General features: G+C 38.6%; 1 protein-coding gene across 6 annotated transcripts in view; it reads left to right on the forward strand.

The window, feature by feature from the left end:
- GRID1 (glutamate ionotropic receptor delta type subunit 1) overlaps positions 1 to 26,600 on the forward strand; it is a 648,686-nt gene that overhangs the window by 397,414 nt on the left and 224,672 nt on the right. For all 6 annotated transcript variants that reach the window (XM_087932231.1, XM_087932230.1, XM_026710981.2 and 3 more), the window contains exon 4: positions 6,543 to 6,748. In XM_087932231.1, the coding sequence (XP_087788357.1) occupies positions 6,543 to 6,748 (206 nt within the window). The remainder of the gene's footprint in view (positions 1 to 6,542; positions 6,749 to 26,600) is intronic.

Below are 26,600 nucleotides of genomic sequence, written 5' to 3' on the forward strand. Positions count from 1 at the left end.
TGAAACACACCGCTGACTCATGTTTAAGTGATTGTCCATTAGTGGGACTAATGGTCTGGCTCAGAAAAAGAAAATATTCAGAAAATTTGGAAGTCCAAGCATTTGAAATATCCCCTCCCCCAAATTATACCTACTTCACCGTCTCCTTCTTTTGCAGGATTGAGCCTCTCCCCATTCCTAGAGAGCAGAAGTCATCCTGGCAGCATTAAATAATGTACTTATGTCATACCCGTGGTTTATCAGGTTCCTTAGTAGTTTACTATTTTTTAGAAACCAATATGCTCAAGCTCAAGCCGTTTTATGGAAATACATAGGAAATGGAGCCCTTTGTTACCAAACTTTGCCTTTGTTTTATAGTGATAGAACTAGACAACTTTTTTTAAAAAAATATATCCTAAACCTTAAAACCCGTTATTTATATTGGAAGTTGTCCTGATCTAAAGTTAAGCTCCTTAGCTTACGTAAATCATGTCAGAGGCCCAAAAGGTAATAATGTTACTCTTCGCTAGCTTGGAAAATTGGAGTTGTCCACTTGGATTAACAATAAATGCCAATAAGATAAAGTGTGATGTGTCGCCAGTAAAGGTAAATGGAGAATCAGTGAGCTGGTAGGACAATGAAAATGTAATATGTACTGGGAAGAACTGATATCTTTTGATACTTCCCCCCAAGGATCAGAAATGCATAAGACAGATGCAAAAAATGTAACCATTTAAATGGGTACAAGCAGGATATTCATCTCTTAGGTAAATACAGTATTTATCAAAGGCTGGTACTTTGAGTATCACCCAATGAAAGAAGTGCTGTAAATTTAATGATGGAAATGAGAAGCTGGTACAAGCCAAACAAAGGCTAGATGGTTATTTTTTTTTTATCACTGTTAACATTAGGGCAAAGAGATTCTGTTTTCTTCATCAATCCAGGAGTTCTCTTCATTGATAATGGACAAAATTAAAAATCACTGCTTACCTAACAGGCTCCAAAATCTTCATCCTTCTAGGAACCAACCATAGCAACCCCCCAATTTTTTTCCCCGAATTTTGTTCTATTGTAATTCACTAATTTATTTGGTTCTTTTTGTTAGTTCTTATTGTTTTTATTTTTATTTTTTATTTTAAATATGATTTTACATTGTGTAAGCCGCCTTGAGTCGCCATGGGTGAATAGGCGGCAATATAAATCAAATAAACAAATAAATAAACAAACAAACAAATAAAATAGAAATATTTGTCCACCAAACAAACAAATAAATAAAATAGGAATATTTGTCCACCCCACATTTATATGACTCCACAATAGTGAAATATTTTGCTTTCCAGGGCTTCATATAATGTATCATATCACCTTCTATTGATTCCTTTGTTAAAGAGTTTGGCAATTTTGTGCTTGCATTTGAAGTTCTTGAAATATATCCAAAATTCACCTTTGTCTCAGGAATCAGATTAATTGCATGAAGAAGAGGAATTGTCCAGGAATCGTTATTTTCAAAAGCAAACGAGGCAGAAACTTTCAGATCTGGTTCAAAGGTGGTTGAAATTAAAGGAGAAACTTGAAGACAGGTAGTAAGTATCCTAACTGAAGAACAGTCAGACTTGCCTTCAGCTGTCTTCAAGAGGGAAGGATCTGGAAAGCTTCAAAGTCCCCGAGGATGTAGACCTACAGTATGTATGAAGACATCAGAGGAGAACCTTGCAAGTACAGCTTAAGGAGAAAAAAGATAAAAATTCAAACTTCTAGGAATTACTCAAAACAGAACTGAGTTGTAAAAGTTAAAGGTCAAGAGAAGCACCAGCTATAAAAACTTCTAGAAAAACCAAAGCCATGCTACTTAAATCCAATCTTCATAAATTCTTTCTCCTTAAAGACCCTGTTATCAGTTTGTCTTGGCATTTGGATTGTTTCACAGTTACGTTCCTGATTTATACCCTGTTTTGTCTTGCTTGGTTTGTAGGATATTTATTGATTGATTGATTGATTGATTGATTTGATTTGATTTGTCAATTGCTTACAAGATAATAGGTATAAGTATATACATAGTTATGAATACATGAAATGGGTACATATAAGAAAAATAAAAGACACAATAGGACAGGGATGGAAGGCACATTGGTGCGCTTATGCACACCCCCTACAGACCTCTTAGGAAAGGGGTGAGGTCAATAGTAGACAGTCTAAGGTTAAAGTTTTTGGGGTTTAGGGAAGAAATCACAGAGTCAGGTAGAATATTCCAGACATTGACCACTCTGTTGCTGAAGTCGTATTTCCTGCAATCAAGTTTGGTGCAATTAACCTTGAGTTTGTATCTATTGTGTGCTCTTGTGTTGTTATGGTTGAAGCTTAAGTATTCATTGACTGGCAGGACATTGCAATGTATGATTTTATATACTATACTTAGATCAGACCGAAGGCGGCGTAGTTCTAGGTTTTCTACATCTAGAATTTCAAGTCTGGTGGCATAAGGTATTCTACAACGAGTAGAGGAGTGGAGAACTCTTCTTGTGAAATATTTCTGGACTTTCTCAACTGTGTTAATATCAGATACGTAATATGGGCTCCAGACCGATGAGCTCTATTTGAGTATTCGTCTAACAAATGTTTTGTATGCTCTAGTTAGTAGTATGATATTACCAGAGAAAAAGCTACATAGGATTAGGTTAACAAATTTTAATGCCTTTTTGGCTATGTAGTTACAGTGGGCTCTAGCACTTAGATCATTAGAGATGAGTATTCCAAGGTCCTTTACAGAGCTTGGATCATCAACAAGATCTTGACTATTCAGCTAGTATTTTATTTTCTGACTTTTTTTGCCAATATGTAAGGCAGAGCATTTATTTGTTGAGATTTGAAGTTGCCATTTGTTTGACCATTCTGATACATAGTCAAGATCTTTTTGAAGGGTAGCAGTATTGTCTGTGATATTGAACAGCTTTACATCATCAGTGAAAAGAATGCAGTTGCTCTTAATATGATCACAGAGGTCATTTATGTAGAGTGTGAAGAGAATTGGTCCTAAAACACTGCCTTGGGGGACACCACTATTGACAGGTACAGAATTTGATAGGACACTCCCAATTTTGATCATTTGTTGTCTGTTTGACAGGAATGCTTCTATCCAGTTATGCAGTTGTCCAGAGATACCATAAGATTTTAGTTTTAGGAGTAGTTTGTCGTGTACCACTGAATCAAAGGCTTTACAGAAGTCTGCTTTGCCCTGATTGAATTGCGTAGTCCATATGTTTTTGCAGTGTAAGAGTTGCAGATTACAGGATAGTTTTTTCCTGAAACCGAATTGTTTATTAGAGAGTAGGTTGTTTGTTTCTAAGTGGAGGATGATGGATTGGTTAATAATTGATTCCATGACTTTACAGGTGACACAGCATAAGGAGATTGGTCTGTAATTTTCAACTAGGCTGGGGTCTCCCTTTTTGAAGATGGGGATGACCGTGGCTTGTGACCATAGGTTAGGCAAGGAGCTGGTCCTGAAATATTTTTCAAAGATTATGCTTAGAGGTTCGGCTATGGCAGTGGATAACTGTTTTAAGTAGGCGGCACATATTCCATCCGGTCCAATAGATAGGGATGGTTTTAGATTGCGTAGTGCTTTTTCAACATTGTCTTCTGTAAAATCAATATGTATTAGATCATTGTAGTTGTCTGTGGTTTGGCTAAGAAATACTGGGCTTGATCCATTGCTGTTTACAAATACTGAGCCGAAGAATGTGTTAAAGATGTTGGCTTTAATGATGTCGTCCTTGCAGTCTTTACCATTAGGTCCTATCAGGGATGAGATGGACCTTGAGTCTTTTAGTTTGCTGTTTACAAAATTGTAAAAAGCGTGGGTGGAATTGGTGCGTAGAAGCTTTTCTTCTTGTTTAATGTGATAATTGGTGCATTCAGTTTTTATCTGGTGGCATAAATTTTTGTATCGGCTTTTGAAATTGGCAACGTGACCAGATTTGTTTTTCTGCCAGAGCAATCTCTTTTTGGATTGAAGTTTCCTTATTGTCATGGGTAATCTTTTTTTTGTTTGTTTTGGGAGTTGGTGTTGGTACATATAGTTTGATGACTCTTTTGACTTCAAGTAAAAATATGTTGTAATGGTCTTCAACAGTATTTCATCCAGTGAATAAAGATTGCCAATCAAGGAATGAGAGATTGTTGTCTATAAGATCATAGTTGCCTTTTTTGAAGTTATAATTGGGGATTACGTCATTGTGATGATTTTTTTGTGGGCGTAAGTTGAGACAAATGTCAACCATACTGTGGTCACTGCTGGAAAAGGGTTCTTTTATTTGTATAATTTGTTTAATTAATTAATTTGTTTAATTTGTATATTCTTTAATTAATTTAATTCCATAAATTAAATTCAAACTATTGCAGAAGATGAGATTGAGGCAGTTGTTTAGTCTAGTGTTGTTGGTTACTAACTTCTGACTTTCTTGTTTACATCATCCTGTGTACCCATTTGACATTTTGTTTCTGAACAATAAAGTCAGACTTTGAGTGCGAGAGATTCTAAACTTGGTTTGGGGGACTGTAATTTGCACTTAAATGATGGACATTGATCATCTCAAATTCATAATTTAGGCTTGCAGATTAAAAATGTTAACATTATCATTAGTATTTGGAAATATATCTCTGTCATGTGTGATTTTCTTGCTCTGACATTTGGAGAGTCTTGAATTTTTATTTAAATGCTTGTTCTTTTTTAAGCAAAGTCAAAATACCTTCCCTCTAAATGTACAAACAGTAGTTAATGCTCACCCCATTTCAAATAGTCTGTTTGCTTCCAATATTGTAGTTTTGCCATCAACAGGTTAGGGGAAAATATGATTTATTCTAAAAGGTCAGCCTCTTCATTCATCTTTCTTCACAAGCAGGTTTTCCCTTTCAGAATAAGCATTGAAATATAGAAATAAAAGATCAACAACATGTATTTGAGTTAGTAAAATGCACCCATGCTATTTTTATTAATACTTTAACATGTATAGAAAACAGCTATGAGGGTAATCAGAGTTCTCAGATACTTAATCCATAATACTGTAATACTCTGCATATTCATTCCAACCAGTTGGGCTTTTTGAAGTTTGTCACCCCAAGCATAATGAAACTCACAGTGAGGCTGGATTTAGCCAATGGAATTTCAAATACCAACATGTGGCAGCTTTGAAAATCCTTGATTTCTCTTACTGAAAGGCACTGTCATTGGTCTTCAGGAACCTGCATATAATCCCTACTTTTATATTGTTTGCGATTACCTCTTTAGTTGAAGTGATTGCCTTTTTAAAAGGAGTGTGGCAATGTGTGACTGTTGGGGGAAAAAAAAAGAATGCACTTTAAGGTTTAGGCATAGTATTTCAGAATGATTTTTTTTTAAAAAAACACCCAAATCTTGCAGTGATAATTGATAAGCACAATTGAAATCGGCCTGTGTTGTTCTGAGGAATTTCAGCATAGAGGAAAAGATGGGAAGATGCCATAAGCTCACAATTGATTGTAAGCCGCCCAGAGTTACTCTGAGGTAAGATGGGCAGCCTATAAATTTCATTTTTTTAAAAAAAAAGAAGGGCATGGACAGCACAATTCTCCATCAAATTCCTCACGGTCAGCTCTGTTTATGGCTGGCGGTGAATGTGCCAATGGGAGTTGATAGGCTTTAGTTCTTTGCCATGTGTCAAAATGCCTGAAGTTCCTGAGGGGTTTGTTTGCTTTCTTTAAAACATAAAGCTTGCACACTAATCCTAGTCATTCTGAAAATGAACCAGTTTTGAATCATAGGTCTGGCACCGAGGCACTGTTGTGGTTTGGTAACCCCAGTGACTTGAAGGGGAACAAAGTTGGAAATTTAGCTATCTTCATGAGATATAAATAAGGGGCATGGATTCTGCACCGCTCCTGTTTACAAGGAATGCCCCCTGAAATAAAATTACAAATAAAAGAGGATATTTGCAGCTCAGGGTTGAAATAAGGGATTGCCCAAATTACTGGGTTGATAATGTTACCTAGTCAGGGTATTGAGAGGTCTGCAAGAAAACAGCCAAGCTCAGAGAGCACCAAGGACCTCTGAAATAAAATGAACTTGGCAAAGGGGACTGATGGCATAAAATAGAAGATACCTATATGTGAGTGAATAGGAGGTTTAGTGGAACTTACCAAGCATAATGACACCCAGACATGAAGCTAATTGGGGCAGCCCAAGAATGTCTCAAATGGCTTTGAACTTTGGGGCTCAGGATTAGAAAGAATGATGGGCAGATTCAGGAAGGAAGTTAAACCCAGGAAAAAGTAAATATTCAATCGCTACACACCTATTGTGAGTTATGCTTTGTTTTCTATTTCAGGAATGTCACACTACCTTCAAATGAGGGATTTCCAATGAGATTTGGATTTATTCAGAATAAAATCCAGCAGGCTAAAAGAAGCCTCTTTGACAAGCCAAGGGACATCTCTGTTTTTTGACCTTTGTCATGGCTTCTTCTTTGCTTAGAGCTATGTTCTTTTTCTGAGAGACCTGAAGAGTGATTTCTGTTTCTCTTTGGCAGATATCCGTGGCCTACAAGGATTTCTGGATCAGGCTTCAAAGCTGGGACTTGACGTGTCTTTACAAAAAGTAGACAGAAACATCAGCAGGGTTTTTGCCAGCCTTTTTACTTCCATGAAAACTGAAGAGCTGAACCGCTACCGAGATACCTTACGGAGAGCCATCTTGCTTCTGAGCCCAAGGGGAGCACAAACGTTTGTCAATGAGGTTAGTGCTTTTCTTAACTGACAGTCGTAAGAGAAGTGATCATAGATCATCTCTACTTCTGCAGTTCAACCTTGAGATGCCATGCTTTCTAGTTGGGTCATGCTAAATCATCTGCAGTGCAACATTAAATAAAATAAAATGTAGACTTGGGAACTTTGAAAAGTACACTTTGAATTTTCACCTCTCTTTTTGACGTTTCTCGCCATTCCAATAGCTTTAATGTTGCAAATATAGGGATCCATGTTCATATGATTGATGGATCAGCACAACTCAATACTCTTCAGTGATAGGAGTGATTATGGAGTGTGATCAGCTATGCTTATTTGGAAAATAGTTCCATACATTTCCTTTATTTATGCTACATTTATTTATGCTAGCCTGGTGTTTGCCTTCTTGGGCAAAGCTTACCTCACATTCTTCACACTGTTATGGTTGTTAAATCTGAGTGGCACAAGTTTGATGTAATAGGCAAAACAAGTAAGTATGAATTGAAATGGACCGATATTTCATATATTTTGAGTGGATCTGATGAATTACCCCTATGGAAAAGTAATTTCTAGATGAATTAATATTTTAATGAATTTTATCTTTTATAAATGAATCAATAATGTATTTTTGACAGGGATCATCAGCTAATTAATTTTCACATGGAATTATAAGGGATTAATTGCAAGAAGAGTTAATTGCTCTTTTTGAGGTGGTGGGAATAAAGAATTATGGAAGCTCATAAAATAGAAAAGGGTCTGAGTGCAGAAAACTGTCTAAATACATTATTTTTTTAGTTTCTGCTTTGTTTAGTTATAATAATATAATATTATATAATATTATGGTTTGTGTTTGATAACAATCCAGTTATCATTACCATGTGGAATAATGTTCTCATTGGATAGTATTCTTTTTGCCTCCCTCTCTTTAATGAAATTGATTTTGAGCAACGTGAAAAATCAGAAACAAAGTTCGTATAAATGTAATAGGTCTGATACAAAGACCATGCAATATTAATGTTCTTTAGTTATTTTCTTGTGGTTTCTCAAATGTGAAACATTGTTATGGTTTACCAGAGCCTGAATCTATATTTAATATTTTATTTATTAATCAATTGGTGATTGCCTTATTTGTTTATGCTTGCAAAACGTAGATTGTTGTTTTTTTATTATTTTCTTTCAAGGAGAGAATAGGAAATGATTTTTCACTGCATTCTTCTGAGATATCTTATATATTGCTTACAAGATAATAGGCATAAGTAAAAACATAGTTATGAATACATGGATACATATAAGAAAAATAAAAAAAATATAAAGAAACAATAGAACAGGGACGGTAGGCACAATGGTGTGTTTATGCACGCCCCCTACAGACATCTTAGGAAAGGGGCGAGGTCAATAGTAGACAGTCTAAGGTTAAAGTTTTTGGGATTTGGGGAAGAAACCACAGAGTCAGGTAGAGTATTCCAGACATTGACCACTCTGTTGCTGAAGTCATATTTCCTGCAATCAAGTTTGGTGCAATTAACCTTGAGTTTGTATCTATTGTGTGCTCTTGTGTTGTTATGGTTGAAGCTGAAGTATTCATTGACTGGCAGGACATTGCAATGTATGATTTTATATACTATACTTAGATCGGGCCAAAGGCGGCATAGTTCTAGATTTTAGGTCTAGAATTTTGAGTCTGGTGGCATAAGGTATTCTGCAATGAGTAGAGAAGTGGAGAACTCTTCTTGTGAAATATTTCTGGACTTTCTCAACTGTGTTAATATCAGATACGTAATGTGGGTTCCAGACTGATGAGCTGTATTCGAGTATTTGTCTAGCAAATGTTTTGTATGCTCTAGTTATTAGTGTAATATTACCAGAGAAAAAACTACGTAAGATTAGGTTAACAACTCTTAATGCCTTTTTGACTATATAGTTACAATGGGCTCTAGCACTTAGATCATTAGAGATGAGTACTCCAAGGTCCTTGACAGAGTTTGGATCATCAACAAGGATTTGACTATTCAGCTTGTATTTTATTTTCTGATTTTTTTTTTTGCCAATATGTAAGACAGAGCAATTATTTGTTGAGATTTGAAATTGCCATTTGTTTGACCATTCTGATACATAGTCAAGGTCTTTTTGGAGGGTAGCGGTTTTCTCGGTGGTGTTGAATAGCTTTACATCATCAGCGAAGAGAATGCAGTTGCTCTTGATATGATCAAAGAGGTCATTTATGTAGAGTATGAAGAGAGTTGGTCCTAGAACACTGCCTTGGGGGACACCACTGTTGACAGGTACAGAATTTGATAGGACAGTCCCAATTTTAACCATTTGTTGTCTGTTTGACAGGAATGCTTCTGTCCAGTTATGCAGGTGTCCAGAGATACCATAAGATTTTAGTTTTAAGAGTGTTTGTCTTGCACCACTGAATCAAAGGCTTTACACAAGTCTATGAAGATTGCGTCTATTGCTTTGCCCTGATTGAGTTGTGTAGTCCATATGTTTTTGCAGTGTAAGAGTTGCAGATTATATGATAGTTTTTCCTAAAACCAAATTGTTTATTAGAGAGTAGGTTGTTTGTTTCTAAGTGGAGGATGATGGATTGGTTAATAATTGATTCCATGACTTTACAGGTGACGCAGCATAAATAGATTGGTCTTTAATTTTCAACCAGGCTGTGGTCTCCCTTTTTGAAGATGTGGATGACCGTGGCTTGTGACCACAGTTTTGGCAAGGAGCTAGTCCAGAAAGATTTTCCAAAGATTATGCTTAGAGGTTCAGCTATGGCAGTGGGTAGCTTTTTTAAGAAGTAGGCACATATTCCGTCAGGTCCAATAGATAGAGATGGTTTTAGATTGCCTAGTGCTTTTTCAACATTGTCTTCTGTAAAATCAATATGTATTAGATCATTGTAGTTGTCTGTGGTTTGGCTAGGAAATACTGGGCTTGATCCATTGCTGTGTACAAATACTGAGCCAAAGAATGTGTTAAAGAGGTTGGCTTTAATAGTGTCATCATTGCAGTCTTTACTATTGGGTCCTATCAGGGGTGGGATGGACTTTGAGTCTTTTAGTTTGTTGTTTACAAAATTGTAGAAAGTGTGGGTGGAATTGGTGCATCGAAGGTTTTCTTCTTGTTTAATGTGATAATTGGTGCATTCAGTTTTTATCTGGTGGCATAAATTTTTGTATCAGCTTTTGAAGTTCGCAACGTGACCAGATTTGTTTTTCTGCCAAAGTGATTTCTTTTTGGATTGAAGTTTCCTTATTGTCATGGGTAATCTTTTGTTTGTTTCTTTTGGGAGTTGGTGTTTGTACATATAGTTTAATGACTCTTTTGACTTCAAGTAAAAATATGTTGTAATGGTCTTCTACAGTATTGCATCCAGAGGATAGAAATTGCCAATCAAGGGATGAGAGATCATTATTTATAAGATCATAGTTGCCTTTTTTGAAGTTATAATTGGGGAATCCCTCATTGTGATGATTTTTGGGTGGACATATGTTGAGATGAAAGTCAATCATGTTGTGATCACTGTTGGAAAAGGGTTCTTTAATTTGTATTCCCTAAATTGAATTCAAAATATTGCAGAAGATGAGATCGAGGCAGTTGTTAAGTCTAGTGTTGTTGGTTACTAGCTGTTCTAGTCCCAGATTCGTTACTGCATTGTATAAGGTTGCATGTGTGGGTTCAGTTGTACATTCGTTAAGGGTCCAGTTAATATGGGGTAGATTGAAGTCACCAAGAAAGATAAAAGCGTGTGGGCAGGATGTTGCCCATGTTAGTAGTGTATTTAGCTTGTTTGCATGTTCGATGTCATAATCAGGGGCTCTGTAACATAGTAAGAACTGAAATGTGATATTTAAGGACAGTTCACATATGATGGTCTCAGGAATAGCAAGCTCCTGGGTAACTTGGATGTTTTTTAGATGTAGGGACTTTTTATAGAAGATAGCAACACCACCTCCTCTACGGATTTCATGATCTGATTAGTAAACATGATAGTCTCTTACTGTGGTAATGGAGTCAGGGAGAGATGCATTGAGCCACAGACAAATATAATGTTGAATTTAGCCGTATTTAGTAAGAGGAGAAATTCAGGTATTTTATTTACAAGGCTTCTTGCATTGAGTAGCTTGCATTTAAGGCCAGTTGTGGTTGGAAAAGAGGTAGTTAGGGGCGTGCATGCCTAGTTTTGAATGATGTTGGATTGGATGGGGTGGGGTTGAATGCGGAGTTGTGGGTTATGTGACTTTCTTTTGATGCAATCAGCTATGTAGTCAATGTATAGGTCCTTTTCTCCATTGTCTAGACAGTTTTTGAGCTCTATGTGGAGTTCACAAGAGTGGATTCTTTGCAATTTGGATAAGTCTGGTCTTGAGCGAAGTTTTTTGTGGTTGGGATTGGTTTTTGCAATAGCATTTATTGTATGAATGATTATGTGTTTGCTGGACTCATTTTTCCATACAACTGTACAATATATATGCCCATACATACATACATACATACATATGTATTTGTTTTCTTAAGTTTTCACGGGTACTTATATGTATGCCATTCAGCTTTGTTCCGGTATTTTCCCACGTCATTATAGTTGTGCTTTTAAAGTTGTAGCAGCGTTTCGGCAGAATTTCATCTGCCTTAATCAGGCTTCTGTACTGTGTTCATCTGTGAGTCAGACTTTCACAGCCATTTCAGTTTTAAATTTGGGGCTAGCCTACTGCTGTGCCAGAATGTTTTTTTCTTCATCCTGATTGGTTGGTAGTCTTGGTCTGTGTTTATTGGTCTTGGAGTTTGCTGTGTTCTGCTTTATTGGTGTTTCTCATACCTTCTGTCCGTTTTGTAGCTTTTTTTGTCTTGATTGGCTGGCAACATTGTGTTCCTGTATTGGAGGCTTTTAGTGCAGCTTGGCTCCAAGTAAATGGACGGCTATCATTTATTAGGAAGCTAGGTTTTATCTGGGTTCCTGGTTGGGGTGTGTTTGAGCTGGAGGTATCAGGGGGGATCTGTTTGTGCCCAGGTGTTTGCCTGGCTTGTGGTGTGGAGATTTTTTTGTTTGTAAGTGCAGGAGATGTTTCAGCGAGGTCCCACTCACCATCCTCAGGCTGGTGCTTTCGGCTTCGTGCCAGTGCAAGCAGTGTGTGATCGGAGCTGCTGTCTCTCTATAAATACTGGTGGGGGGCGGTCTGGTGTGCTGGGCTGGTTGGCTGTGCTGCTGCCTCTTGAATGGTTGATGGAGTTGATGTTGGTATAATGGGCTGTGTGATGGCCTTGTGAGTTTTGTTGTGGAGATATCCTGGATCTTGTGCTGTAATCTCCTGGGTCGTTTGTTTTGTACTGATTTTTTTTCCATTAGCCTTTTAATGGCTTGGGTAATGGGTTGTGTGATGGGCTTGCTAGTTCTTTTGTTGTGATATCCTGGTCCTGCGTTGTAATCTCCTGGGTCGTTTGTGTTTTGATCTCTTTTCCATTAGCCTCCTGTGTAGTAACAGCTTGGGTAATGGGTTGTGTGATGACCTTGTGAGATTTATTGCTGTGGTATCCTTGGTCTTATGCTGTGATATCCTGGCTCATTTGCTGTGTTGCAACTTCTTGAGTTCTTGTGGTGTAATTTCCTGAGTTTTTTGATGTGACATCACATCAAAGAACTGACCAGAAGGAAATTTAGAACACAGAAAACCTTACTTCCTACTTCAGCAGTATACATTGCACTACTAACCTCTGGAATCCATTATATCAAAATACAGCAATTGGCCCTAATTTAACGGGATTAAATAGCTCAAAAGGAGACCAATCTAGAGGTTTTGAATATTCAGGGTTACATCTGAGTTGTGGAAAACCTACTTTTAAATATTAGTTGTAAAGAAGCAATAGTTGCCGAGGGTGTGTCTCCATTTTTTGCTTTTGTGAGTATTTAAGTGGATTTTGTTGGCCTTCATGAGAAAATGCTGGACTAAAATGGGATTTATTTTGATCTTACAGGCTTGAATATTTAAAGCCTTGTGTGGGCCCTGGGTACAATGGACACACGTTTTATTGTACCCTGAGAATTATGACAATATACTCTGGAATACAAGCCCTGTATGTTGCATTGTGGGCTTTGAAAACTTAAGAGAGATGTGCAAGGTATCTTTCTGGAAACAATATTCTCCACTGTCCTGTCAAAGGGCCCTGGGTTTGGTTCTGTGCATGCTCTAGATTCTTCCATCCTTGACTGGAAACATCAAAGCGAGTTGTTGACACCGTTTCAGCTAATTTAAGGTTTTCCAGGATGCTTTGAAACTGCTTTCCTTATAAGGATGGTTTTCCGAGCTGCCTTTCGGGCATGCTGAAAAGAACCCGGATAAATTAAGGACTATGCTATATTTCTATTCACTCCAGCAGCAATATTTTATTATGTGCTTCCAACCGCTGCCCTCTAAAATACATAACTTCTGTTAATATTCAGGTTTGCCATTCACATGTCAGAAAGGCAACAGCCCTGCAGGATGTGAAGTTTAAAGGGTAATGCACTAAATTATCATGCTGCTCAGACCTTCCCCAGAGAAAAAGGGCTATTACAGGAATTATTAGGCTAATGATCCTGATATTTTTCCAGATCCCTGCAGGAATATATGTCTGGGCTGAATTAAGAAGTAATTTGTTCAAAAATCTTCTGTTACTGAATCTTGATTGATTCAGTAAAGCTTTAGGAGACGAAAAGTTGAATAATGGAACTATGTAATCTTTTTAAAGGCTGTATGCCTTTGAAATATGCTAAAGGGGATAATTTGGCAATCATATAGGCCATATGGAAGTTAGCAGGTTACTTAACTCTATACTATTTATGAACCCGTGAGCCACCTGCACACTATTACAATCAGCGGGGGAATGAAATACAGCATTTTTACTGGGGTTGAAATGTGACATTTGAGATAAAATGGATTTTTAATAGGTTTGGGAAGAAAAAGAGATATTGTCCCATCCTTGTGAGGTCTGGGTGCCCCGGTACAGTTTCTATCACACCGTCAAGGCCTGGGAGCTATTCTGGAGAAATGATAGCTAGGAAGAATATCCTTTTTGGTAAAATCTATCTTTTGTCTGTAAAAGACCAGAAAGGCCCTTGAGGGGATCAGTGGCTGAGCTATTCAGAGAAAGAACTCAACCAGAACCAAAAATGAGGGTTACATAAGAGCCAGACATCAGCAAAACGTTAATAGATAAGTCATCTTTTAACTATCCGGATCCTTAAAAAAGGGAAAATTTGCTCCCTTTCCTTTTTTTTTCCCCATGGAGAGCTAAGTGAGAGGGCTGGAGGCTACATGGCTTTTACTACGAATCTCTGCTTGGTGTTATTGTCATCTCTGCTTCTAAAGACTTAGAAATGAGGGGAAATCTGGGGCTGGATGATATGAGTAAGACACGTTGGGTCTGTGATGCTGGAAATATTGGGAAATATTCAGTGTGTTTCTGAAGGGTAGCAACACAATTCAAGTGGTATCTCAATTTGGTCCTGAAACTGAATTTAAGATTTCCTCTGTTTAAAATAAGATTAAAATAAAATTTGAGATCAAATTCAAATCATATTCACTGTATATTTATTTATATTTATATTTATATTTATGTTTATGTATATGTATATGTATATATACATATACATGTATATATGTATATGTATATGTGTATGTGTATGTATGTATGTATGTATGTATGTATGTATATGTATATATATATATATATTCTTAAGTTTTCGCGAGTACTTACATGTATGGCATTCAGCTTTGTTCGGGTATTTTCCCACGTCATTGTAGTTGTGCTTTTAAAGTTGTAGCAACGTTTTGGCAGAATCTCATCTGCCATCATCAGGCATACATATATACATATATACATATATACATATATACATATATACATATATATATATATATATATATATATATATATATATATATATATATGTAGATCTTTGGTTGTTCGGGTTTTCTCCGCGTAAGATTCAAAGTATCTAGGCAGCGTTTCGATGAAGTCTCATTCATCATCTTCAGGCTTCTGTCTCCGGCTCTGTGCTTCTCAGAGTAATGGAGATTGCAGCTGCTTCCTCCTTTAACTGCCAGTGGGGTGGGACTTGATTGGGTGGGGGCTTGGCTGTGTTCTGATTGGGTGGGGTGTGTTCTCATTGGTAGGGGTTTGGCTGTGTTCTGATTGGTTGGGGGTTAGCCGTGTTCTGATTGGTTGGAGGCGTGTTCTGTTCAGGAGGGGGCTTGGTTGTGCTCAGGTTAGTTTTAGTTGCTGGGGATTTGAGCTGGAGAGTTGTGATCTTGCTGTTTGGCTTCTAGTTCGTGGTCCTGCTGCATCTTCATAGTGGGTGTCGGTTTGCTTCATGTATGGCTCAGAGGGGTTTGAAGTGGGTAGTGATGCAGCTGCAGTGCAGCTTCTGGTCCATGGTCGTTTCTCATTTTCTGAATGGGTGGAAGTCTGTTTTCTACATGGAAGTGTGGTGGTGGCATCTTGTGTGGCTCTCATGGGTGTGGGTCCGGTGTCCTTCTTCATGTTAGGTATTCGTCTGTTCATGAGGCGGGTTTCCAAATGGCTGGAAGGCGGGAGGTGTCATCTCGTTTGTTCATGCTGTGTGGGCGTTTTTCTATCTCTATGGCTTCTCTGATTATTCTGCTGTTGAAGTGTTCGGTTTTGGCGATAGTTCTGGTATTTTTAAAATCAATTTCATGTCCTGTGGCTTTGAGGTGTTGGACCAGGGAAGAGGTTGTTTCTTCTTTTTGATTGAGTTCTTATGTTCTTCAATGCGTGCACTTATTCTTCTGTTAGTTTGTCCAATGTATGTGGTAGGGCAGGCAGTGCACGGATTTCGTATACTCCTTGGTTTTCTAATTCGATTTTGTCTTTGGGGTTTCTTAGGATGGTGGATATTTTTCTGTTTGTGCAGAATGCTGTTTTGATGTTGTGTTTTTGGAGGATCTTGCTAATTTTGTCTGTAGTGCCTTTTATATATGGGAGGAGGGCTTTGCCGTTTTCTTGTTCTCTGTCTTGGATTTTGGTTGGGGTTTCTTTTTGGATTAGGTGGGTAATCTTCTTTCTTTGGAATCCATTGGCTGTAAGTACGTTGGTGAGAGTGTGTAGTTCGGTTTTTGGTGTTGTTCATCGGCTAAGCATTTTGTTCTGGAGATGAGTGTCTTGGCTACGGAATTGATCTGTGCTGGGTGGTGGTGTGAGAGTGCATGTAAATAGCGGTTAGTATGTGTTTTCTTCTGGTAGATGGTATGTCCTAGGGAGCCATTGGATCTTTTGTATACCAAGACATCTAGGAAGGGAAGTTGATTGTTGGCTTCTGTTTCCATGGTGAATTGTATTTTGGGGTGTAGGCTGTTGAGGTATGTGAGGAAGTTGTTCAGTTTTTCTTTCCCGTGTGGCCAGATTATGAAGGTGTCATCTACGTATCTGAGCCAGAGTTTGGGTTTGTGGTTGTATTTTCTAGAGCTTGAGTTTCAAAGTGTTCCATGTAGAGGTTTGCGATAACAGGTGAGAGGGTGATCCCATGGGTGCTCCTTCTGTTTGTTTGTATTTTTGTCCATTGTAGGTGAAGTAAGTATTGGATAGGCAGTGGTTGGTTAGATCTAGGATGTGCTTGGGGGTTGTATTTGTTTTGGATGGCTGTCAAGGCTTCTTTTATTGGCACTTGGGTGAAGAGGGATATGACATGAAGCTTACTAGTAGGTCGCTAGGTTGTAAGTTTTGTTTCTTTATGATCTCGATGAACTGGAATGAGTTTCTTACGTGTGAGTTGATGGATTCTGCATAGGGTTGTAGTTGTTTGGCAAGAAATTTGGCCAGGTTTTGTAGAGGTGAGCCTATGGAGCTGACTATTGGTCTGAGTGGGGTTCCTTCTTTGTGTATTTTGGGGAGACCATAAAGCTTGGGGCATCTGGATGATTTTTCTCTGGGTATGATTCCTTGCTGGATTTCTTCACTGATGGGGAGGCTTTTATTTTGGATTTGGTAGTTTTTCTAGGTAGGTGGTGGGGTCCGTCTTTAGGGGTTTGTATGTGGGGTCTTGGAGTAGGTTGGTTAGCTTGGTTTGGTAGTCAGATGTGTTCATTACCACTGTCGCGTTGCCCTTGTCTGCTGGTAGGATTATTATGCTGGTGTCTTCTTTCAGGTTAAGTAGTGCAGTTTGTTCTTCTTTGGATAAGTTGCTTTTGGGTGGTTTGCTAGTGCAGAGGATGTTGGTGATTTCGAGTCTGATTTTGTTAGCATCATCAGGGTTGGTTTTGGTCAGGCTGGTTTCAACTCCACATATGATGGTTTCTGTGGGGATGTGTTTGGGAGCGACAGCAAAGTTGAATCCTTTTGAGAGGATCTTGGTTTCAGCTTCAGTGAGGATCTTGTCTGAGATCCTCAAACAGTGCATAACATCTCAGACAAGATCCTCACTGAAGCTGAAACCAAGATCCTCTCAAAAGGATTCAACTTTGCTGTCGCTCCCAAACACATCCCCACAGAAACCATCATATGTGGAGTTGAAACCAGCCTGACCAAAACCAACCCTGATGATGCTAACAAAATCAGACTCGAAATCACCAACATCCTCTGCACTAGCAAACCACCCAAAAGCAACTTATCCAAAGAAGAACAAACTGCACTACTTAACCTGAAAGAAGACACCAGCATAATAATCCTACCAGCAGACAAGGGCAACGCGACAGTGGTAATGAACACATCTGACTACCAAACCAAGCTAACCAACCTACTCCAAGACCCCACATACAAACCCCTAAAGACGGACCCCACCACCTACCTAGAAAAAACTACCAAATCCAAAATAAAAGCCTCCCCCATCAGTGAAGAAATCCAGCAAGGAATCATACCCAGAGAAAAATCATCCAGATGCCCCAAGCTTTATGGTCTCCCCAAAATACACAAAGAAGGAACCCCACTCAGACCAATAGTCAGCTCCATAGGCTCACCTCTACAAAACCTGGCCAAATTTCTTGCCAAACAACTACAACCCTATGCAGAATCCATCAACTCACACGTAAGAAACTCATTCCAGTTCATCGAGATCATAAAGAAACAAAACTTACAACCTAGCGACCTACTAGTAAGCTTCGATGTCATATCCCTCTTCACCCAAGTGCCAATAAAAGAAGCCTTGACAGCCATCCAAAACAAATACAACCCCCAAGCACATCCTAGATCTAACCAACCACTGCCTATCCAATACTTACTTCACCTACAATGGACAAAAATACAAACAAACAGAAGGAGCACCCATGGGATCACCCCTCTCACCTGTTATCGCAAACCTCTACATGGAACACTTTGAAACTCAAGCTCTAGAAAAATACAACCACAAACCCAAACTCTGGCTCAGATACGTAGATGACACCTTCATAATCTGGCCACACGGGAAAGAAAAACTGAACAACTTCCTCACATACCTCAACAGCCTACACCCCAAAATACAATTCACCATGGAAACAGAAGCCAACAATCAACTTCCCTTCCTAGATGTCTTGGTATACAAAAGATCCAATGGCTCCCTAGGACATACCATCTACCAGAAGAAAACACATACTAACCGCTATTTACATGCACTCTCACACCACCACCCAGCACAGATCAATTCCGTAGCCAAGACACTCATCTCCAGAACAAAATGCTTAGCCGATGAACAACACCAAAAAACCGAACTACACACTCTCACCAACGTACTTACAGCCAATGGATTCCAAAGAAAGAAGATTACCCACCTAATCCAAAAAGAAACCCCAACCAAAATCCAAGACAGAGAACAAGAAAACGGCAAAGCCCTCCTCCCATATATAAAAGGCACTACAGACAAAATTAGCAAGATCCTCCAAAAACACAACATCAAAACAGCATTCTGCACAAACAGAAAAATATCCACCATCCTAAGAAACCCCAAAGACAAAATCGAATTAGAAAACCAAGGAGTATACGAAATCCCGTGCACTGCCTGCCCTACCACATACATTGGACAAACTAACAGAAGAATAAGTGCACGCATTGAAGAACATAAGAACTCAATCAAAAAGAAGAAACAACCTCTTCCCTGGTCCAACACCTCAAAGCCACAGGACATGAAATTGATTTTAAAAATACCAGAACTATCGCCAAAACCGAACACTTCAACAGCAGAATAATCAGAGAAGCCATAGAGATAGAAAAACGCCCACACAGCATGAACAAACGAGATGACACCTCCCGCCTTCCAGCCATTTGGAAACCCGCCCTCATGAACAGACGAATACCTAACATGAAGAAGGACACCGGACCCACACCCATGAGAGCCACACAAGATGCCACCACCACACTTCCATGTAGAAAACAGACTTCCACCCATTCAGAAAATGAGAAACGACCATGGACCAGAAGCTGCACTGCAGCTGCATCACTACCCACTTCAAACCCCTCTGAGCCATACATGAAGCAAACCGACACCCACTATGAAGATGCAGCAGGACCACGAACTAGAAGCCAAACAGCAAGATCACAACTCTCCAGCTCAAATCCCCAGCAACTAAAACTAACCTGAGCACAACCAAGCCCCTCCTGAACAGAACACGCCTCCAACCAATCAGAACACGGCTAACCCCCAACCAATCAGAACACAGCCAAACCCCTACCAATGAGAACACACCCCCACCCAATCAGAACACAGCCAAGCCCCCACCCAATCAAGTCCCACCCCACTGGCAGTTAAAAGGAGGAAGCAGCTGCAATCTCCATTACTCTGAGAAGCACAGAGCCGGAGACAGAAGCCTGAAGATGATGAATGAGACTTCATCGAAACGTTGCCTAGATACTTTGAATCTTACGCGGGAGAAAACCCGAACAACCAAAGATCTACATATAAATACCCGCGAGAACCTCAGAAAACATATATATATATATATATATATATATATATATATATATATATCTGTGTGTGTGTGTGTGTGTGTGTATGTATATGTATACGTATACGTATACGTATATATGTATATATGTATATTTCATCAAAACACTCTGCAATAGAGGAAGTCTAAAATAAAATCCAGAGAACTGAACAAGTATTAGTATAACTTAGAATTCATTTGATACACAACACTAAGTCATAGTCGTTGTCTTCCTGAGATAAAATTCATTTGCAAGCCACAATAGCAGAGAATATAAGGCACACACCACACGATATGGTTGAATATGTATGAAACCTTAACTTTCCCTGGTCTAAATTTCAGTGGAATTAAGTTTTGAATCATAGCTCCACTGACTTGAAAAGACACAGACATATGTGCTGCTCTCCTGGTCTCTGTCAAGGCAGCAAGGAGCAAAAAATAAATCCAGTTCTGTGATTTGATGTTCATCAGAATGTTCTCCCTTGTAACGTGTGTAGAACAGATGAACTTTGGAGAAACACCAATACTTTGACTAAAGATCAGTAGCATCTTGGCAGGAGAGTAGGATATGACAAATTAGGCTTTTGATGGGAAGCATGGTTCAGTTCTATAATTTAAATGGGTTCCCAAATTCATTGACTTAATTAGGAGGTGAGCAGGTAAGTAGGATATGACAAATTACGCTTTTGATGAGAAGCATGGTTCAGTTCTATAATTTAAATGGGTTCCCAAATTCATTGACTTAATTAGGAGGTGAGCAGGTGTGGGATTCAAAATTTTTAACAACCGATTCTGTGGGTGTGGCTTAGGTGGTAGGCGTGGCTGGGTGGGCATGGCTTGGTGGTCATGTTATTGGCTGGGTGTGGCTAACTCAATATCACTCACATCGAGGCACGCATCTCCTTGCCTGGCCTCTCATGACTGTGGGGATGCTGCAACAGTTGTAAGTGTGAAAAATGGTCATAAGTCACTTTTTTCAGTGCCGTTGTAACTTTAAATGGTCACTCCACACAAGCAAAGTACCAGCAAAGGAGGGAAAAAACTCCAGAGAAGTTCCAGAGACAGGAAGTTTAGTCCTGCCAAGAATGTAATAAGGGTAGTTAATAAGGGAGAGGCAGTTTCTGTAAGCAATACCAGAATGTTTCCTTCCTGCCTTCCTTACAGGATTAGGCCAATAATTTCTTCTAACAACTGGTTCTCTGAACTGATTAGAATGTTAACAACAGGTTCTAGCGAATAGGTGTGAACTGGTAGAATCCCACCCCTGGAGGTGAGTAATATTGTCAGATTAAGGAAGATGATCTGGGTTTACTCAGAGTATGAATGCCACAACTGGGCTGCAATAGTTCATATCAACATTACGTATCAGGAAAGAGTTACAGGAAATAGTGTCCCTTGGTTCCATTGAATGGTCTTCAGGAAGTTGGCATTGTTTTATATATAATCATTATATTTCTGTCCCAATTGTAATCCCAGGGGACTCTTAGTGGCTTGATAGTAATATAAATATCATTAAAATATTCCTAGTCCTTTCCAAGGACCTGGATAGGCAAAGGTGGGTGTTTGATGGCGTTACAGTTCTTTCTCTTCTGCTGGCTTCCAGGTATTGCCATATCCACTATCTAGACTTTTTGTCTTTCTTGTTCCTCTTATTAAAAAACAACAACAACTGTTTAATTCCTTTTGAATTTCATGGGAAGTCTGACAATCAGACACTGATAGTGCTCTATAGCTAGTTGGATTCTTGAATCTAGTTTAACTTTATTATTTTCAAATTGTATCAGGCCAATGTCAGCAGCCTCCACTTTTATATATGTATTTGTGATATTTTGTAAATTGCTTTATTAGCCATTGTTCTTTCTATTTAACCAAGAACACCATGCCTATAATGATCCAGATGTTTGACATCTGCCTTTTAAATTTAATAATAATTGGTTCTGAATGCAAAGGGCAAAACTATGTCAGGTACTTAGAGCAATGACTATAAATAAAGCTGCACTTGAGATAAATTTATCTGTCATGTTAGAATCTCCAGTGGTAGGAATCTTTTGAATGCAGACAATCAAGTTAATCTGAACACATGCAAATTACTATTTTATTACTCTGCCTGTAATCCTTTTTAATAGAGAATTTCAAGTGATGTAGGAGTGCTGATGGAAAATATTGCAGATAGTATCCAGATAATTCTGGCTGTTCAATTAATCATGAACAATCTAAATCTTGTTTCTGCCTGAGTGAATGATGTGACCTTTGGATTTATTCCATCAATAGCTGAGGAGTGGGACAGGAAAGGGCCCAGACTAAAAAGGACCTTTTCCATTACAGGGTTAGAACTGAACAATAAACTGTTAGTTGTCTTAGAATTGTTCCATGGAAGAACAGCATACTTGAAAATTCTCTTGAAATGTTACATTTCTTTGGCATCTGTTTTGTAATACAGGTAGTTTTTGACTTATGAGTCCAAAATTTATGTTGTTAAGTGAGACATTTGTTAAATGAGTTTCCCCCTATTTTATACAACATTTTTTGCAACAGTTATTAAGTAAATCATTGCAGTTGTTAAGTTAGCAACATGGTGGTTAAGGGAATCTGGCTTTGTTCTGACCCAACCAGGTTCCCAAAGAGCAGACACAGACAAAGGCAGCAGCCCCCACCTTTTAAGGTTTAATAACAATTCTGTTCTGAAGGCTGCTTTCCACTAATTAGCTCTGACAAGAAAGAGCCTTGCCAAGTTGTTTGTCAAGACTGCCAAAAACCCAGAGATAAGAACTAATTTACAAAAGTCTCCAAACACGAACTAAAATGTCCACCAGTTGAGTTTAAGAAGTTCTTTGCTTTCTGCAAATAACACTTTTTCAAACCTGGCTTTTATCCTCTTGAGGGAGGGGCCATTACCTTGCAGCCTTACTCCTGAGTTACCTGTGCTGCTGTAATTGTTCTTTCTTCCAAGTAATCCTTCATGCACATGTGCTTGGCACAGGCTCCTCGGGAACCTCCTCATCACTGCTGCCAGCCCCCACAATCTCTGAAGGCAGCAGTCCACTCCCTAATGGTCCTGGCCCCTCATCAGAGTCCTCGCTCTCCTGAGCCATCTGCACCTGCTGCCAGCTAACCACAACAGACTTTCCCACTGATGTTGTTTGTCAAAAGGTCTCAAAAGTGGATCACGTAACCCGGGGAGACTGCAACGGTCATAAATATGAATCAGTTGCCAAGCAACCAAATTTTGATCACAGGACCATGAGGATGGTGCAACGGTCATAAGTGTGAAAACCAGTCATAAGTCACTTTTTCAGTGCCATTTTAACTTTGAACGTAAGTCTAAACAAACTATCGTAAGTTGAGGACAACCTGTATTATTTGAGTGTTCTGAGTGGGATTAGCCTGCTGTAATTCTGAGGGCAACAAGTGGGTGTGCATCTGTGTAAGGCTGTTTGAATAATATCTACCCACAAAAAAATTAGCATTCTGATAGTTTGGAACCATTTACTGCCATTTTCCCCTGATTTATTCCTGGATTGACAGGAATCTCTTCACTTATTTACTCAGGTGATTTACCGTATCTGGCTGCTCTGTTTGCAAATTACAGCTCTAGGTAGCTAACAGAGAATTAAAACCGAAAAGCCATAGAAATAAATCAACAACAACAACAAAAATACCCAAGGAAAAACAACAATCACCATATTCCCATTCTCATCATTGAAAGTGGGCTACTTATATACAGTTGTTTACGTATGAAAATAGTGAACAAAAGTGTGAATGCCCTTTTAATCAGTACTTCTTATGCTTCCTTTGCAAGAAATAACAGTTTTCAAAGACTTCCTTTATGGCAGCTGAGAGTCTTTCAGTTTTGCTCTGGGGTTTTCCCCCTCATTCACTTTTGTTGAATTCTTCCAGTTTAGAAGTATTGGTAGTACTTTTTTGCAGCTACAACACATTAAAATCTCCAGATTTTCAATAACACTCATATCTGGGGACTGAAGAACCTTGTAAAACTGCCTTTTATATAAATACTTCATGATTCAGTTGGAAATATGTTACACATCTGAAAGGACTTGTGTACAAGGAATTGTGTAGCTCTTTACAGATTAGTTACCTTATTTCACTGAAAATAAATATTTAGTGGTAAAGCTTGTGTTCCTTTCGTAGCAAAACAACACAGATGGGGTCTATGCTAATGACCCCATTAGCACATATGATATTGCCAGGGGAGTAAATAATTAGGCTTTTCCAGAAAAACAAACTGGATTTAGGCAGAGTTTGGAGTATTCAAGTCGCTGATGCTTTCTGAGCTTGGTGGTTTTCTTGCAGACATTTCCTTCCCCAAAGTAGATAACATAATCAGTGCACTGATGATGTTACCTAGTTTGGTAATGAAACATCTGCAAGAAAACCACTAAGCTCATTAAACAGCATGAATTCAGCAGTTTAACTCTGAGCTACAAATATATTCTTCTATCAGTATTCAAATCTTGCTGAACAATTAGTCCTGTGGCATTGTAGTTGCTTGGGAGTGAGGGGTTCTTCTTATTTATCTTGAAGTGGATGGAATGTTCCTACTCTAGAATGGTGGTGCTCTTGAGAGAATATTAGCCAAGCAATCCCTAGTCTTAAACTTCACTTCACAATAGTACTTAGACTTATATACCACTTCATAGTGCTTTTACAGCCTTCTCTAGGCGGTTTACAGAGTCAGCCTATTGCCCCCAACAATTTGGGTCCTCATTTTATCAGAAAGATGGAAGGCTGAGTCAACTTTGAGCCTGGTGAGATTTGAGCTGCCAAATTGCAGGCTGTCAGCAGAAGTAGCCTGCTGTACTGCACTCTAACCACTGCGCCACTGAGGCTCATTTCCCTCCTTCCTTCCTGAAGTCATAGTATCTTATATATGTTTTATCACTTTGTATCCTCACCTTAAATCTGTGAACTAAGTTAATTGAACTCACCTTTTTCCTAGCTAACACAAACACATAATGCAGTACAGTATGTAACCTTAAGTTACACATGGAAGGATTGTTCCATTACAGTTCAACTTTAAATTCTTTTGTTCCCATGTAGATCTGTTTGATACATATATTTTATGAATTTTCATAAAAGGAAGGTTCTTATATCAAATTACAATTCTTTGTGGAATGTACCAATGCTTTTTTTTAAATGTCAGCAGTAGAATTACTGTGTAAATGCCAATGAGTGGGGTTTTTTTTTCAAACCATGGCACGGTGAAATTTTATTTAATCATTTTGCTTGTAATGGGCACTTTATATGATTTAATGCCAGTATTACATACTTAGAGATAAAATATCATAAACAATAAGAAATGATCTAAATTAATGTAGAGAAAGGCAAACGAAACCCTTTAAGACAAAACATCTAAGAATGTCAAAAGCCCAAGTATACGCTAGAGTTTCTTCCTTGGAAAAATAAGTAGCTAAGCCTAAAATATTTGCTGGAAGAAAAGTAAAATGAAACATTGATAAGCTGCCAGGAACACCTTGGTGTTTTTACAGCCTAGAAATGAGCGGACATCTATGAATTGAATAATATGCGCTTGAACATCCAAGCTCTGATGGTAATTAATGTAAATGTATTTGATTATTTATGTCCTAATTAATTCCACCATGAACTATTAAAGTATCTCTCTCTGGGCTATGTTTGCAAACAGCTCCGAAACTGCAAATTCTGCAAGCAGTTCAGACACAGCAAACTGAGAAACCTAGCTGTGAATGTATGTCATCGAAGAGGGACTATTTAATCTCGGTGCTTCTATATTCTCTAAATTCTCTATATTCTCTAAATCCAGTTTACATTCCCAAGGTGTCTACTAAAATTAAGCTGTCTCAGGAACTGCTTTTTTTCTGAACTTAGAACCTAGAACAGGGGTGTCAATTTGGCCTGTGGGTTGTTTAGATTTGGCCTGCAGGGCTGCCCTGGAAATAGTGAAGGACCAGCCTGCGGTGCCTCTGCCAGCATAATTCAGATGTTTGAATAGATGCAGTATCAGGTCTCCTTCCTGTAAGTTTAGTACAGTTGTTATTTTGTACTTTATGGACAGCCCCTGCAAGGGCTGCAGTCCAGAAAGGCTGAGCCTTTCCTTCTTTCTTGGATTTGTAAGGAATCCAAGGTATTTGCCACTGTGCCTTGGATTCACCCTTTTGTTCCTTGAGGTAGGATGGAAATGTGAGTCACTCTGGTTATCTTTTACCCTTACTCCTGAAAAACCCTTTACTATGCAAGCTTGTCCTCAACGGCATTTCTGCAGCAGGAATATCCGTGAGCTGAACATTTTTTTTTTTACTAACCGAATAGTGTGGTGTCATTTTTAATTACTATAGAGAAAAATGTGCTTTAATATGAAAATGCAGCCTGTGTGAGAGAGCGTCAGTCTGTTTGAGTATGTGTTTACGTGGCATGTTATTTGTAGAGTGTTTGTCTTTCCTAGAGTGGGAGAAAAAGATCAGAAATAGGAAGCACGGTGTCTCCTGTCTTGAATTTAAAGCCAGCAATGTTTCTTTCCTTCCTTCAAATCTAATGTCTGCATCTATAGCGTTGAAAGTCTGGTTATTGTCACTCTTCATTGTTAGCACAGATCAATCTCAGTTTTGCCCTCCTTGAGCTATATGAATTCCATCCCTTCCTTCCTTCCTTCCTTCCTTCCTTCCTTCCTTCCTTCCTTCCTTCCTTCCTTCCTTCCTTTCTTTCTTTCTTTCTTTCTTTCTTTCTTTCTTTCTTTCCTGGCCTACTTTGCTATCTCTGGAATTGCCTAAATAATACTCAAATTGGGATGAACTTTTAAAAAGCTCTGCTAGCCAGATCAAGGCCAAGTGCTCTGAAAATGGCCTCAATCTCTCTTAATAGCTTTTGAATAGCTTGGTCTGCACATATATGCATCCATTAAGCATAACAAGGTAGGATTTTGTGCCAGTGTAGATTTTCTTGTCATCAGCTTGGGTGTGCATATATACATACATATATGCATATCTACAA

The sequence above is a fragment of the Pseudonaja textilis genome, chromosome 4 (genome assembly GCF_049901715.1).
Source record: "Pseudonaja textilis isolate UNSWEBS1 chromosome 4, rPseTex1.2, whole genome shotgun sequence".
Classification (NCBI taxonomy): domain Eukaryota; kingdom Metazoa; phylum Chordata; class Lepidosauria; order Squamata; family Elapidae; genus Pseudonaja; species Pseudonaja textilis.